Source organism: Helianthus annuus, chromosome 4 (genome assembly GCF_002127325.2).
Source record: "Helianthus annuus cultivar XRQ/B chromosome 4, HanXRQr2.0-SUNRISE, whole genome shotgun sequence".
NCBI classification, from domain to species: domain Eukaryota; kingdom Viridiplantae; phylum Streptophyta; class Magnoliopsida; order Asterales; family Asteraceae; genus Helianthus; species Helianthus annuus.
In genome coordinates, this window is record NC_035436.2 from 5,963,824 (window position 1) to 5,980,879 (window position 17,056).

The following is a 17,056-nucleotide window of genomic DNA, read 5'->3' on the forward strand; positions in this document are numbered from 1 at the left end:
AGACCAGGTAAATCTTCAGGAAACACTTGAGGAAATTCGCGTACCACAGGAATATCCTCTATTCTTTTCTCTTTTGTTGATGCCTCGGTAACAAGTGCCAAAATGGCAGTGTGCCCCTTTCGTAAACATTTCTGCGCCTTCAAGAAAGAGATGATGCCAACCACAGCACCACTCTTATCACCTTGAACTTCAAGAGGTTCTCTGCCAGAACGAGGAATGCGAATTATCTTTTCCTTGCATACGATTTCTGCTTGCTGTTGGGATAACCAATACATCCCAATGACTATATCGAAGCTACCCAAAACTATAGGAATGAGATCAATCGAGAAAGTCTGACCAGCTAAGACGATGTTGCAACCCTTGACTACATGCGTGGCTTCTATACTTTTACCATTTTCTAACTCTATGACATGTTTGGTGTTTAGGGGTGTTGGTGTACGTTTTAACAATTTACTCATTTTCAAAGACATATAACTTGTATCCGCGCCCGAATCAAACAAAACAGTAACATAAATATCGTCAAGAAGAAACTTACCCATAACCACATTGGGATCATTCCTTGCGTCGCCCTGACCTAGCACGAAAGCATGACCCCGAGCTTCGTTGCCGTTGTTGTTGTTTCCCCCATTGTTGTTGTTCCCGTTGCCCTGGTGATTGTTGTTGTTGCGATTCTGGTTCTGGTTCAATTGAGGACAATCACGTTTGAAATGACCTTCTGCCCCACACTGGAAACACCCCCGGTTTCCACGCTGTGGCTGCTGCTGTTGGTTCTGTGGAGCTGGTAGTGGGTGTTGCTGATTCTGATTCGCAGTCGCACACTCCTGCAGTCTTTAGCTTCATGCCCTAGCTTGAGACATCTCTGAAAACGTTCTTTGCGACACCGCCCACTGTGGTGTCTGTTGCACCTGTTACATACATAGTGGGTGATTTCCCCGATATCCACCCTTCCCCTGACTGCCAGACGATTGCTGACTCGGATTCTGGTAATCATTTGTCTTGCGCTGCTGTGCTTGAGACTGAACAGAAACTGATCCCTTACTGGAATCCCCATCCCATTTTCTCTTGTTGTCACTGGGAGTAGCAGAAGTAGTGACAGCAGTAGTGGTAGCACTGATGCGCTTTGGCAGCTTGTTCTGATCCACTGCCTGATCGGTGAGCCGATGAGCAAGACGCTGGATGTCTTGGATGTTGTTGAGGTTAGCCGATGTCACATGGCTCTGGATCTCTGGCGCAAGTCCCTTGAGGTACAACTCAATGCGCTTAACGGGAGGGTCCACCATAGTTGGACACAAGATGGCTAATTCGTTCGACCGTTTAGTATAAGCTTCGATTTCTGACCCCGTCATTTTCAGGTGATACAGCTCCACCTCCAACTTGTGGATGTCATCACGGGTGCAGTATTCTCGTTTGATCAGTTCCTTGAAATCTTCCCAAGGTGTGGCGTTAGCAGTTGCCAACCCTAGGATCTGAACTTGCGCATTCCACCAGGTTAGCGCAATCCCTTCCAATGTGCCAGTGGCGTACTTCACCCTGCGAGCCTCAGGGCATTCACACATCTCGAATACTAACTCGAGCTTTTCAAACCAATGGAGTAGTCCCACTGCTCCTTCCGTGCCACAGAACGTGCTTGGACGACAGTCCATGAAGTTCTTGAATGTGCAGACAGGTTGTGGAGCGTTTTGACCTATTGTGCATAGAATAGGACAATATTAAATACAAAGGTTGAGTTAGGAATGTAGGATTCAAAGATCCTAATGTGTATCCCATCCGCAGGGTATACTACCTGCTTGTGCAGCTGCAAGTGCCGCAGCTACTTGTTCAGCAATGAGAGCCGTCAACTGGGCTTGAGTCATGTTCACACGTCCAGACATGATCTTCATAGTACAAGTAAAACAAGTGAGAAGGGTTCGCGAGTAGTGCGATGACAGAAGAGAGTAAGCACGTAGGTGTTCTCATGTAACGACGTATAGTAGGCAATGTAATCTAAGCATACTACGAGTAAAGTTCTATGTAGTTCTAGCAAGTAGGCAATAAACATAAACCTTATTACCTAGAATGTCGAGTCTTGCACATGGAGCGAAGCGTCGTTGTGGATCGTTGAGAGCACTGTTCTGGTTATAGTCCGGTTTTAATAAAATCGTTTTCCCATATTAAAACCAAGTTCTCTATAACCTGGCTCTGATACCAATCTGTCACACCCCCAAAATCCCACACGCGGAGTACCACCGCTAGGAGGCGTTACATGACCAGGATCAAGCCACCAATCATATTGAACATGTAATTAATAAGTAAAAGTAAATGCCATTCAACCACCAATATGAAAGGTGTTCAAAATATAAGTATGTTATCACTGTTTAGCGGAAGCGTATAAATAAAACCCAACATAATAAAGTACGAAATGTCATAAAGTGTTTAACGAAACATTCACGATCCGTGCCCACAACGACCTGCTCCTCCTTGTGCAAGCTCCATATGTACCTAAGGTCCTGCAAGGCATGCAGCAGAGAGTCAACAACTAGTTGAGCGAGTTCACAGTAAACCGTTCAGTAATAGTAATAGTAAAGTAAGCCTTGTGTTCGTTCGTTAAGTCATGTATCGTATTAGTTCGTATTAGTTCGTATTAGTTCGTATCGCGGCCCTCTAGGCATGTGTGCGATGACTAGGGGAAGTTTTCCCCAAGTATTCTAGACTAGGTATATTCGTATCGCGGCCACCCGGCATGTGTGCGAAGATGAGTGTGTAGTTCGCGGCCTACCCCGGGCATGTGTGCGAAGATTAGTCATATTATCGCGGCCTACCCCGGCATGTGTGCGAAGATCAGTTCAATTAGGTATCACTAGTCTAGTTGTATCTCAACATTAACCCTTCCTCACCCGGGAACATATAATTAAGTTCCATAAGCTAGGTATGTACAAGTAAATAATCCAAACCCATTCCCACCCTGGGAACCCATGCCTTGGCTGTGTGAACTCACCTTGGTTTGCTCGGTATGCTAAGTATGTGCTCAAAGTAAATCAATCACGTCCTAAGGTATGCATGTGTACATGATCAGCTTATATCCAAGTTGTTCATGTATATGTATAATCAATGATCACCAAGTAGTACACATCACTAATCAACATCACACAAGTCATGCATAGTGTTTAACAGCAGTTAGTTAATTCAGTTAAGTTTAACAGAATAGTTACTGTGCGCAATATCCAAATTGGCGAAACACAGAATTGACGGAACACATATTGACGAAACACATTCTGTTTCGTCAACTATCCTTGGCGAAACACCCCTTCTGTTTCGTCGACTGCCCTTGGCGAGACACCCCATCTGTTTCGCCAACAATTCCGTTTCGTGAAACAGTTTGTTACGTCAGTGGATCCGTTACAGTTTAGTTTTGCAGAAAACCCTAATCGCTCTAGAACAGCCGTCAATAATCATACAATCATCATCATGCAGAAATCATACTGTAGTTATTCAGAAATCATGACATTCATTGATTATTAATCATAACAAAATCATGGATTAACTTTAGATCATTCTAGCATATGATTTAACCCTAGCATGAGAGCATATTCCCAGATTCAATAGTATTCACATTTAAATCTAATCATCAACAGTAAACAACACACATATCGATACACGGAAATTGTAACCGATAGCATATGCACTAGTGATCTCGATCTATCACGCAAACATATACACAAACCACTATTGAACATCAAATCCCACCGTTTTCCAGCAAAACAGTTAGTAAAGATATAACTCAAACAATAACACCAAGATTAAGTACTAACCGCGAAGAATAGAATAACAACAAGATCAATACGGGATTTCTGAGAGCACACGATTGCCGTCAACAGAGAACATGAAGCTCTAGGGTTTTTCTTATTTTGCCAAAGATGTGAAACAGAAGTCGTTTCACGTTAATATACACAAGTTAACGTTTTGGGCCCGTAATGGGCTTTGGCGAGACTGGGCTCGGCGGAACACATATGTTTCGTCGAGATTGGGATGGCGAAACAGGATGGCGAAACAGGCTTTGTTTCGTCGAGTTGGGTCATGGCGAATCACTTGATTCGTCGAGTCGTTTGATGGTGAATCAGTCTAAGTGTTTTATAATAATCCATGTTCTATTTTACAACAGCAATAAATCACATATATGCACAATCATAACACGTTTCATTAAAACATAACATGTATGGTTACAAGTCAAACAAGTCAACTACTAAACAGTCAAAGTCAACGTGCAATAAATGCGAAAGTGAAAGTCGGAAACTCGAGTTGTCACACCCAGCGACAACAAGCGCAAATGGGATGGAGTCTCCAGCAAGGGTTCAACATCGGCTCAGTCTCAGTCTCAGCAGTGAAAGACTGAGGACTACCAGAGTCCTGGTCAGCAATCGTCTGGTAGTCAAGGGCAGGGTGGATACAGGGGTAACCACCCCAAGTGCAACCGATGCAATAGGCATCACAGTGGGCAGTGCAACAAGGGTCGTTGTCTGAGGTGTAACAAGTTTGGTCATGAAGCGAAGGATTGTAGGGGCGCACGACCTGTGAATCAGAATCGCCAACAGCAACAGCAAACAACACAGAATCAGCCGCAGCAGCAGCAGGGTAACAGGGGATGTTTTCAGTGTGGTGCCGAAGGTCAATTCAAGAGAAATTGTCCTCAGTTGAACCAGAACCAGAACAACAACAATAATCAGGGAAACAACAGGAACAACAATGGGAATAACAACAGGGGAAACAATGGAAACAATGGCGCCCGGGGCCGTGCGTTCGTGATTGGTCAGGGTGATGCAAGGAACGATCCTAACGTGGTGATGGGTAAGTTTCTTCTCGACGACTTCTTTGTTACTGTTTTATTTGATTCGGGTGCCGATACCAGTTATGTGTCCTTAAAAGTTAGTCAAATGTTAAAGCGCACACCAACACTTTTAAACACCAAGCACATGGTAGAACTAGCAAACGGTAAAAATCTTGAAGCCACACACATAGTTAAGGGTTGTAACCTCATTTTAGCTGGTCAGACCTTCTCTATCGACCTCATTCCTATCGTACTGGGTAGTTTCGACATTGTTATCGGTATGGATTGGCTATCTCAACATCGAGGAGAGATCCTCTGTCAGGAGAAGATCGTCCGCATTCCTCGTTCAAATGGAGAACCCTTAGTGATTCATGGTGAGAAGAGTGGTGCTGTGGTGGGCATCATTTCTTTTCTTAAGGCCCAGAAGTGTTTGCGAAAGGGCCACACTGCTATTTTAGCCCTCGTTACTGACACCTCAAAGAAAGAGAAGAAGATAGAAGATTTTCCGATCGTACGTGACTATCCTGAGGTATTCCCTGAGGAATTACCTGGTCTCCCACCCCATCGTCAGGTTGAATTTCAAATCGAGCTAGCTCCTGGAAAACAGTTATGTGTTGATATGAATCAAATATGTGATGTATGAATTGCATGGACTTGTACAACTACTATGTGCTATGATTGTACCTATACGTGAAATATGAGGATGCAAACTGATTGTGTGTACATGCATACTATAGGCTTTGACTGAATTGTTTGTGCGAGTAATCTTAGCATACCGAGCAAACCAAGGTGAGTTCATACTTTCTTCAAGGCATGGGATTCCCAAGGGTTGGGAATGGGTTAAAAGAACTAAAACGAAACCTACATATCCTCCTTGGGTAGGATATGTACGACCATCCTCTTTGGGTAGGATGCCACTATAACTCCTGCGTATTCTCCTTGGGTAGAACTACGTACGTTCGTCCTCCTTGGGTAGGACAACAACCTTAACTTAGTAGACCAAAACTCTATCATGAAGTCCCTCCTCTTTATATCGACTTAATCGCCGAGGCCGATGGCGAGCGGGTCATTAGTTAATAGCGCTATTAGGTTTAACAAACCTCACACCGTGTCATTCGAACGGGTGTGTACTAATGGACTATGGTAAACTGTCAGTGATGATAGACACTGATGTAGGGCACAACTTATATTTCGTTAGTAGTTGATATGGTACGGTCTAGTGGTTCACATGGGAAGCCCCTACTGATTATGGTTATGGTTTGGGAAACAAAAGGTTACTGGTTAACTCGTGGTTACAAAGCAATGTATGATTTCAAAACGAACTGGTAAAACTAATCAACCAACTGTGAACTCGCTCAACTTTGTTGTTGACTCGTTGTTACATGCCTTGCAGGTCGTTAGGTACTTTTGGAGCTTGCATGAGGAGTCGCGGATGTTGTGGGACATGGATAGTCTTATGCCATGTTAAAAAATTATCATACTTTTGAACTTATACTTTGGTTTTAAACATTATGCTTCCGCTTGCAACTTAAACTATGTTTTGTTTGGAAACCAATTATATTGTGTTTGGGTTTTACATTTATTTATACGCTATGTTCAATATGATTGGTGGCTTGATCCTGGTCAGTCACGCCTCCAAGCGGTGATACTCCGCATGTGGATTTTGGGGGTGTGACAAAAAATAACACTAAAAAATATTTTTTCATGGGATGCGCCCGCCCACCCTTGGCTTAGGGTGGGTACGCCCCAGTACACAAATCAACAATCTCTCTAATCAAACACTCAATTCACTAAAATAAACACAATTTAACCTCAGATCCACTACAATTACGCTTACACAATCAACAAATACCTCAACCATAAACAAATTACCAGATGAATAGGCGCTTTGATACGTTTAACAACCGTCCACGCTCTAACATTATGCTTATGATGTTGCTTGATGTAATCACTCCTCGTCAAGCTCGTACCGCCGCCGTCGTTGATGAGATTGTGCGTTCTATTGCTCTAAAGCGCGTTTGTGGAGATCTAGAAGAGACAGTCAACCTTTCTTCTTCTTCGCTGTTGTTGCTTTACCCATGATGGTCTCTCTCTCTGTTGTTATCTTCTTTTGTTTCTCTCTCTAGACAAGATGTTGATGATTTTTGTTTCTTTGTTCATCAATTACAAGGTATTATATTTTGTCCATTTAACTACTGAGGTATTGTTAATAATAGTAGTAATAATACTGTAGTGGTTGATGATGGGAAGATTGAGAGTAAAAGTGGGTTGCAGTTGTTTTGTGGGGTTGATCTTGAATATGATGAGTTGAATACATTGGTGTGGGAGATATTTCAAGAGTGAGGAGGTGGTGTCAGGTGGGTGGTGAACTGGTGATGTGATGACGGTGGTGTATGGCAGCAGTGGTGGTGTTATAGGCGGTGGTGGCCCCTGATTGTAGAGGGTGAGGAAGAGTTGTCGGAAGGAGAGAGAGAGTTTTGAAAGATATGGAAAGTTGGGTTTTTTTATTATTATTTATTTTTTAGGGTAAAATGATCAAAACATTCTCATGTGGAGTACACTTGGTATGATTTAACCATGAAAAATAACAAAGTTAGGGCTAAAGGATATGACGTGCAAGAGTTTGCAAACATCGAGTATGTTTTTTGTACTTGTTAAAGACAAAGAACATACTTTACAATCTGGTGTAAACATAAACCACTAGTTTTGCAATCTAATCTAATGTAATATTAAGGCTGGTGGGTATGGGGTCCGTCCCCCATGCATCTTGGACCGGTCGGCTTGAACACCATCCCGCCCCCGTCCCCGTCCTCTCTGTGCAGCACTTTCAAATTTATACTCAATTCACTCCCACTTTTATAAATACTCACATCTTTTACACTATTTTTCACAACTTTTCACCAACTACAATCTCATATCTCTCTCACATTTTATAAACCATATTCCCTTTTTATACAAACTCATCAATTTTTATATCATTTTTACCCACTACCACCCATCTCTCTCTCAAAAATTACCATGGCTTCACCTTCTTCCATTTCTTCATCTTCTTCGTCTACGTGGTATTCATCATCTTTGGAACAACGCTCAATACGAACCAGACGACGACATGGAGGACGAAGACTAGTAACTTTTTTTAATATATTAGGATTTTTTTTTAAGTTTATATTTTTTTTAGTTTATGTTTTATTTTAAGTTTATGTAATTTTGTTTAATATTAATGAAAATATTTTATTAGTTTATTTATTAAATGTTAAAAAAAGTAGAAGATTAAAAAAATAAAAAACATAAAAGTGGTGGTGTAGGATCATATAGAACCATCCTCTCATACCCGCTAGTTTTGTGGGATGAACCATTACCTGACGTCTACGTCACAGATCATGTGCAACATACCGTCTAGCCTAATCTAGGCGTTTATTGGCACTAACGAAGACACGTTACAACAGACGTCAACCAACCAACCAACCACACTAGACAGCAAAACCCCATCCGTTTCCGTTCCTTTTCCGTTATAACGTCGCCGTCATCTTCCCTAAAACACTCTTCTTCTTCACTCCCAAACAACTTCACTTTACACATTCAAATCGCCATTTCAATCCACTTTCTGCTAATTTCAACCGGTAATCCTCTCAATACTCTCATCAATTTCTCCATTAAACTCATCTCACAAACCCTAACATTCAGCTTCATCGTTTTATTGCAGCCAAAACGATCGATTTGATCGATTACACATGTCGCTTGCAGGATTACAAGATCATTTGAAGTTAGCGAGAGAATATGCGGTTGAAGGACTGTATGATACCTCCGTGATCTTCTTCGATGGCGCAATCGCTCAAATTAATAAGTATTTGCGTCTATCTCTATTGTTTTTAGTTTGAATTTACTGTTTGTAATGATTGCATTGTTGTAGATCTTGAATTTCTGTTGCTAGATGTTAGATTTGTTAGGAATTATTAGGTTTCTCAGAATTAGTTGATAGACACTTGGATCATTTAAATTTAAAAACGAGCCGAGCTCGAGCTCAGCTTGTTTCGAGATCTATTTCTCGAGCTCGGCTAGTGAATAGTTTTTCGGCCTCGGCACCTAAATTAGTTTTATATGCCGAGCTCGAGCTCAGCTTGTTTCGAGATCTATTTCTCGAGTTCGGCTAGTAAATAGTTTTTCGGCCTCGGCACGTAAATTAGTTTTATATATTAAAATTGTTTTTTATATGTTTTTAAGTATAATTTGAATACATAACATGATATATATTATTTAGTTATTTTTGTCATAAATAATGTGTAATAACAGTTATTATACAAATCTATATTTAAAACATTAAATAAAATTCATACAAAGGATAGGCTCATTTAGGCTGGCTCGAGCTCGATAAGTGAAGCCTAGCCTCGGGCTTGTTTATTAAATAAGCTTATTTTTAGGCCTGAGCTCGTTTAAGCGTGGCTCAGTTCAATCTTTTTAGCAAGCCAATCTCGAGTAGCTCCCGAGCGGCTTTGCTCGGTGTACTGAAATAATTATAATCTGTTTTTTGTTGAAATTATTCCTAAATTGGTTATTCATAGATGAATCAAATGATTAATAGCAGTTTCACTATACTCAAACACTAAGAGGTAGGGATTATATGCCATTTGAAAACATAGTAATCAGATAATCACTTTCAGTACGTGTTTTCCAAACATCTCTGAATCATTTCATGTTTATACGTATGTTGCTAGATTTTGATTATTAGGGGTGTTTGGCAGTGGGTTTTGAAAGTGATAATTTGATGTGAAGATAACCATAATCAGCTGACTGAGTGTTTGCCAAATGATAATCAGTTTTGTTGTAGTAGTTACTCTTAAAGTTGGTTATCAATAGCTGAGTCACATGTTCATTAGCAATTTCACATTTTCACTATACCCAAACACTAGGTATGAATTATATGCCATATGAAAACACAATAATCAGATAATCACTTTCAAATTCAATACGTGTTTCCAAACATCCCCGAATCATTTCATCTATATGAAAACACAATAATCAGATAATCACTTTCAAATTTCAATACGTGTTTCCAAACATTCCCAAATCATTTCATCTCTATACATCTGTTTAGGGCTGTAAACGAACCGAACGAACACGAACAAGGCCTTGTTCGTGTTCGTTCGTTAAGGAAATAAATGTGTTCACGAACGGTTCATGAACAACGAGATTTTATGTTCGTGTTCGTTCATTAAGGAAATGAGCGTGTTCGCGAACACAAACGAACACAAATAAATTTGGCGAACGCGACGAAGGATAAAAAAAATGGCCTAGAGAGTAGCACTCGAACTTGAATCCCTTATTGTGGAATGGAGGTTGATCGTATTCGCCGATATAAATAATGAGAAAGAGTGAATTGCAAGTTTTGTCCTTTATCTTTAGGCCATTTTGCAAGTTTTGTCCTTTATGTTTAAATTTGACGAGTTTTGTCCTTTATGTTTAAAAATCAAGCACGTTTTACCCTTTGGGCCTTAAAAATCAAGCACGTTTTGTCCTTTATGTTTAAAAATCAAGCACGTTTTGTCCTTTATGTTTAAAAAATCAAGCACGTTTTGTCCTTAAAAATCAAGCACGTTTTGCCCCAAAGGGTAAAACGTGCTTGATTTTCAAACATAAAGGACAAAACTCGTCAAATTTAAACATAAAGGACAAAACTTGCAAAATGGCCTAAAGATAAAGGACAAAACTTGCAATTCACTCAATGAGAAATGAATGGGAAATGATGCATAAACAAGGTGAAAGTGGGTTTCCTAGTTTAATTGTTAGGGTAATAAAATATATAAAAGTTTAATAATATAAAAAGTACAAATAAAATGTAAGAAAGTACAAAGATCTTCAATTAAAACACAACATACGAACATAAACGAACGCAAATCAACGAATGTTCACGAATACCCTACTGAACGTTCACGAACACAATCGAACGAACGAGACCTCTGTTCATGTTCGTTCGTTTAACTAATCGAACGAAATATCTTGTTCATGTTCGTTCGTCTAATAAACGAACGAACATAAACGAACTTCCCGCCGAACGGTTCATGAACTGTTCGTTGAACGTTCGGTTCGTTTAGAGCGCTACATCTGTTGCTAGATATTTATACTCGCCATTCGGATATTATATTGATTTCGAGGATAATTTTTTATTTTTTCCTCATAATAGGTACTTGAGCACCCTTGATGATCCACTAGTTCGTTCAAAGTGGATGAACGTAAAGAAAGCTCTCTCAGAGGAAACAGAAGTTGTAAAGCAATTAGACACCGAAAAGCGGTCTTTTAAAGATGGTTCAATGGGCAGAAGACCGTCTTCACCTCCTATATCAACCAACAAATCATCATTTGTTTTCGAACCGTTGGATGAATACCCAACTTCGTCTGGCGCTCCATTCGACGATCCAGATGTGTGGAGACCCCCAAGCCGAGATAATTCAACTAGAAGATCTGCAAGAGTTGGAGTAGGGGGTTCAAAGAAGTCACCACAAGATGGAGCTTGGGCTCGCGGTTCTACTACTAGAGGTGGAGCCACGGCCCGTGGAGGAAAAGCCGGTGGTTCTAGTAGGGTTAACACTGGGGCCCGAGCGTCAACGAATGGGAAAAAAGGCACTAGTTCGGGGAAAACGAACTCTTCCAAGGATGATTCAGGGGTAAGTTTCACTTGCGCGCTAAATTAGTGTAAAAGTCTTTCTAAAAGAGGAGAGTACACGGATGGTCCCTGTGGTTGACCAAAAATTTGGATTTGGTCCCTAGCTTTTCAAAAGTACACAGCTGGTCCCTATGGTTTACACTTTGTAACGCATTTAGTCCCCAACTTTTGCCAAAAGTACATGGAATGTCCCTGTGGTTTGCACTTTGTAAAACATTTAGTTCCTAACTTGGACCTGCTAAAACATTTAGATTTGTTAGTTGGGGACTAAATGCGTTACAAAGTGCAAACCATAGGGACCATCCGTGTACTTTTGAAAAGCTAGGGACCAAATCCAAAATTTTGGTTAACCACAGGGACTATTCGTATGTCTTACTCTTTCTAAAATAAGCGTACGCTATCTTTTTTTCTTCCAATGTGTACACTAAATCTTGACACTAAGTTTTTTTTAGTTCGTTTAAAATACATAACAAAGTGGTAAAATTTGATTAATTTTATTAAAGTTCGACATTTTTCTATTTAAAACTTAATAAATCATAAAGACTTTAATTTGAACAGCAATCATAAGTGGATAACTGTAAGATATCATATAAAATTAGGTTCATCTTAATGTCTTAATTTAAAATCTGCCATAATATGTTTTATATGAATTACTTACTAGAATCTTTTTTCTAAAATAAAGTTATAGGGTATAAGTGGTACAATGGGCTGTTCATTTTGGTGCTGGATATGGCAAATTCCTACCCATTTATGTGTTTTAATGTGATCATTTTTAAAGACTTAAACAAATATAAAACAAAACAAATGGGCTGAACAATTGAACATGTCAAAAATGGACCAAAGCATGCTATTCAATGATTAAACGAGTGAGATACTTGGATGATTATTTTGATACTTTGTTTTTTCTAATCATATTGAATACATTAATTACATAAAGTCTTTCTTTTTTTTTTTTTGAAAAGGGACAAAAGTGTTGATGATAATTATTGATTTTGTGTATAATGGGGGTACATATGGCCTCTATATAAGTATATATAGAATATGATATTAAATAAAGTGTCAAAACAACTAAATATGTGTTACTTTTACTGCGTTTTGAATTATAATATTATCCACATTTCACATTCTCATTACCTTGCAATCATTAGAACGGAGGTTCTGAAGAACACACATCAAAACGTGGGGAGTACGACGGGCCCGATCATGACTTGGCTGCAATGCTTGAAAGAGATGTCTTAGAAAACACTCCTGGAGTAAGATTTGATGATGTGGCAGGGCTGACTGAAGCAAAAAGACTTTTAGAAGAAGCTGTGGTTCTACCTTTGTTGATGCCTGAATACTTCCAGGTATGATGTTGGTTTGAATTATAATTTATAAGTAACAATTTTTTAACCATTTACTTGGGAATAAGTCGATTTGGCCATCTGGGTTGTGTTATCTCATAAGGTTAAAATGGGTCAAATAATAAAGTTTGGGTAAAAGTAGTACGGGTCGGTAGGGTTGAAACTTGCCCAAAGTCTATATCTACGCATACATTGCCTAAATTGTTATAATGAACTAATGTGTTGGTATGAATTATACATGGTAGCTAAACGAGCTGAGCCCGAGCCAAGGTCAGCTCTGCTCGTGACTCGCTCGTTAGCCAGCTTGTTGGCTGGCCCATTAGCTTGCTCATTGGCTCTTTTAATATACGTATTAAATTATATTATAGTTTATATAAATTATAAACCAACATTATGACATATTATTTAAATAGACCATAGATATATGGTCATTTTCACATATCATAACGAAAAAACTTAGTATAAAAATATAAAAAATGATCATAGTTTTTCAAATATCAATCTTGTATCATTGTTTCAACGAGTGAAGATAAACAAATATACAAAAAATATTATGTTTTTGCATTTAAAACAACAATTTGTCTTTTTTGTAAAACAAACAAGTTGGCTTGCGAGCCGACCCCGAGCCCACATTTTGAGCTTGAGAAGATAAACAAGCCGGCTCGGCTCAGCTCGGTGTTAAAACGAGCCGAGCCCAAGCCCACCCTGGCTCGGCTCGTTTACAGCCCTAGGTAGTTTTGACCCAATTACCTGGGAATGGGTAATTATGGGTGGTGTTATCTCAAACGGTCCATGCAGGTCAAGTTAAAATTGGCTGAAAAGAATATGGGTCAAAGGAGTTAAAAGTTGCTCAAAGTATGGTCAACGGTCAACCCCATCCAATCCAGCCTTAGTTAACTAGTTACTCTTCTATACAGCTTGTGTGCCTTCTGTGAATCCATAAGGTTGAATCTTATGATTATTTCAGGGAATTAGGAGACCATGGAAAGGTGTTCTTATGTTTGGTCCACCTGGTACCGGGAAAACATTACTGGCTAAAGCTGTTGCCACAGAGTGTGGGACCACCTTTTTCAATGTTTCTTCTGCCACCTTGGCTTCCAAATGGCGCGGAGAAAGTGAACGCATGGTTCGATGCTTGTTTGACCTGGCCCGCGCTTATGCTCCAAGCACAATATTCATTGATGAGATTGATTCTCTTTGCACTTCTCGTGGGTGAGTTTTTTTTCCCTTTCAAATTTGGGTCAAATTATTTGTTTACTAGAGATGGAAAATGTAAGTCGAATCGACCGGTACTTAAGTAATAGGCCAAACTTATTACACATAATGTTTTCCTATGTAGCACCGAATTTTCGAAATTATTTCACATAAACTAATGTGACATCCGAAGACGTGTTCTCAACAAGGACATCAGTCACTCTAGAGAATAAGTGAATCTGTTAACATTTAAATATCTTATACAACTTTTATGTATTAATTCCTTAAATAATCAGAATTTGTCAAACCTTTAAACATTTAAATACGAGTAAAGTACACGGATGGTCCCTGTGGTTAACCAAGATTTTAGTTTTAGTCCCTAGCTTTCTAAAAGTACACAGATTGTCCCTGTGGTTTTTAGTTTTTGTCCCTAGCTTTCTAAAAGTACACAGATTGTCCCTGTGGTTTGTACTACGTAACGCATTTTAGTCCCCAACTTTTGCCAAAAGTACATTGATGGTCCCTGTGGTTTGCACTTTGTAACGTATTTAATCACCAAAAGTTGGGGACTAAATGCGTTACAAAGTGCAAACCACAAGGACCATCTGTGTACTTTTGGCAAACGTTGAGGACTAAATACGTTATAAAGTGCAAACAAAGGGATCATCCGTGTACTTTTGAAAAGCTAAGGACTAAATTCAAAATTTTGTTAACCACAGGGACCATCTATGTACTTTACTCTTTAAAAATCTTATACAACTTCAAACAGTAGTAGCACATTCTAGCAGCCGATTATCTGACAGATTATTTAGTGTTACATAATCACTTTCAAAACACAGTCAAACATCACTACAGTTTAACTTCTCACTGTTAGCGCGTACATTTCCCCTGTTGTGTGTGAGAGACTGAGTGTGTTACGTACATACAAATGATACATGACATATCTACATGTATTCAGAGCTTCAGGGGAACACGAGTCTTCAAGAAGGGTTAAATCCGAACTTCTAGTTCAGGTTGATGGTGCAAACAGCTCGGGGACTAATGAAGACGGTAGCCGTAAAATAGTGATGGTTTTAGCGGCCACAAATTTTCCGTGGGATATAGATGAAGCCCTAAGGTCTGTTCTCAATTTCACATATCATGTTGCCAATTTTACCCTTTATGCTTTTAAGATACCAATTGACTTGAAAATTTTTCAAGAGGTAATGATAAAGGTAATCAAGGTAAAATGGGTAAATTTACATTACAACGAAGAAAGAAACACAAATAAAGTATGTAGGATTAATGCATATTTTAATTAGCATCATGAAAAATTTACTCTTAATATATTTAGAGTAAAATGTCATTTTTGTTCCTGAGGTTTGGCCACTTTTGCGATTTTCGTCAGAAGGTTTGTTTTTCCGCATTTGGATCCAAAAAGTTTGAAATCTTGCCATTTTCATCCAACTTGTTAACTCCATCCATTTTTTCCGTTAAATGAGGGGCATTATTTTTATTAAAATAAAAAACACTATAAGAAAGAAAGATCCACCTTTATTGACTTTCTCCCCACCAAACCCTTTGATCATCACAAAAAATGTCTAAAAAGAAGAAAATACCCTTGACTTAACGTTAAAAAATGGATGGAGTTAACGAGTTGGATGAAAATGGTAAGATTTCAAACCTTTTGGATCTGGATGCGGAAAAACAAACCTTTGGGCGAAAGTCGCAAAAGTAGCCAAACCTCATGGACGAAAATGGGATTTTACTCATGTATTTAAGATGCAATAAGTTGAAGAACTTGCAAGAGCAAATGAATAAGGTAATCAAGGGCAAACTGGTTAGTTGGTAAATTATAACCATATATTTTTATGCTTTTTTGTTTATTCCATATATATATATACATTTTTTGTTTATTTCTGGGGAATGCAGGCGGCGTTTGGAAAAACGTATATATATTCCTCTGCCAAATTTCGAGAGCAGAATGGAGCTTATAAAGATCAATCTGAAGACTGTTGAGGTAAAATGACGTGTTTGATCAAATATCTGTGTGTCATAGATGGGAAAGTGGCAGGTTGGGTAACACCGTAACGGTCAATACGAGTACTTTTGGTACAGTTAGAAGTGTTGTGGGTTGGGTTGACCTGAAACACTTCTTTTTGGTATGAGTTGAAATGCGTTGGGTTTGGTTGGGTTGAGCAAATGAAGATAAAGGCAACTTAGTGACGAATACAAACAAATGATCAAGAACGTAAATGAACAAGCGAGACTTGTGTTCGTGTTCGAATTTAAATAAACGAGTTAACTTCTCGCTCAACGTTTCATTAAAATTTATACTTTATCAGGTAGCTCCTGACGTGGACATCAGTGTTGTAGCACGCCGAACAGAAGGATACAGTGGTGATGATTTAACAAATGTATGCCGTGATGCATCGTTAAACGGCATGCGTCGTAAAATAGCAGGAAAAACACGTGAAGAAATTAAAAACATACCTAAAGATGAAATTGCAAAAGACCCAATCGCCATGTGTGACTTTGAAGAAGCCATCAAAAGAGTCCAACCCAGTGTTTCTGCCGCCGATATTGAACGTCATGAAAAATGGTTTCAAGAATTTGGATCCGCATAGGAATTACGGTAAATGGGGATGCCAGTTGTGTTTGTTTTATTTAACCATGAGAACCCGTAAAAAAAACTTATTGTACTTCACAAATACCCTGCTAACCAATGTGATCAGTTTACGCTGAGAACAGGGGAGGAGCTTAGAGGAGGCCGGACCGGGCCTCGGCCCGTGCGGTTTTTTCGCCTAGTAGTGTTAAATTTCAGGTTTTCGAGAATTTTTTTAAATGTGTATTGGTTTGGCCCAGGCTCATTTTATCTTTCAAAAAACCTCGGCCCATGCTGAGTTTTAGGTCAAGATCCGCCACTGGCTGAGAAGGTGGCCTTCAAATTCTTAGGCAAGAAAAGAGTTGTGTGTTATGTTAATTTGTGTTTGTTTTGGAATCTTGGACTGCTATAATGTAATGATTCTTGTGAAATTAATTAATCACAAAAGTTAAAGATCATAGCTAGCCCCGCCCCTA

General features: G+C 39.2%; 1 protein-coding gene across 1 annotated transcript; it reads left to right on the forward strand.

Annotated features, from left to right (window-relative positions):
- Positions 1–8,240: 8,240 nt before the first annotated feature.
- Positions 8,241–17,038, forward strand: LOC110935606 (katanin p60 ATPase-containing subunit A1). The gene is made up of 8 exons (XM_022177982.2): positions 8,241–8,421; positions 8,505–8,645; positions 10,980–11,460; positions 12,608–12,805; positions 13,770–14,014; positions 14,955–15,113; positions 15,908–15,995; positions 16,321–17,038. Exons 2-8 carry the CDS (start codon positions 8,533–8,535, stop codon positions 16,600–16,602), a joined length of 1,566 nt encoding a protein of 521 aa, XP_022033674.1. The 5' UTR covers positions 8,241–8,421; positions 8,505–8,532; the 3' UTR covers positions 16,603–17,038.
- Positions 17,039–17,056: the final 18 nt, after the last annotated feature.

Bases quoted from the DNA above. Each gene is read 5' to 3' on its own strand.
- LOC110935606 (XM_022177982.2), top strand. From the start codon at position 8,533: ATGTCGCTTGCAGGATTACAAGATCATTTGAAGTTAGCGAGAGAATAT. The intron at 12,806-13,769 runs GTATGATGTTGG...TGATTATTTCAG, and splicing joins TGATGCCTGAATACTTCCAG to GGAATTAGGAGACCATGGAA. The intron at 15,114-15,907 runs GTCTGTTCTCAA...TGGGGAATGCAG, and splicing joins GATATAGATGAAGCCCTAAG to GCGGCGTTTGGAAAAACGTA.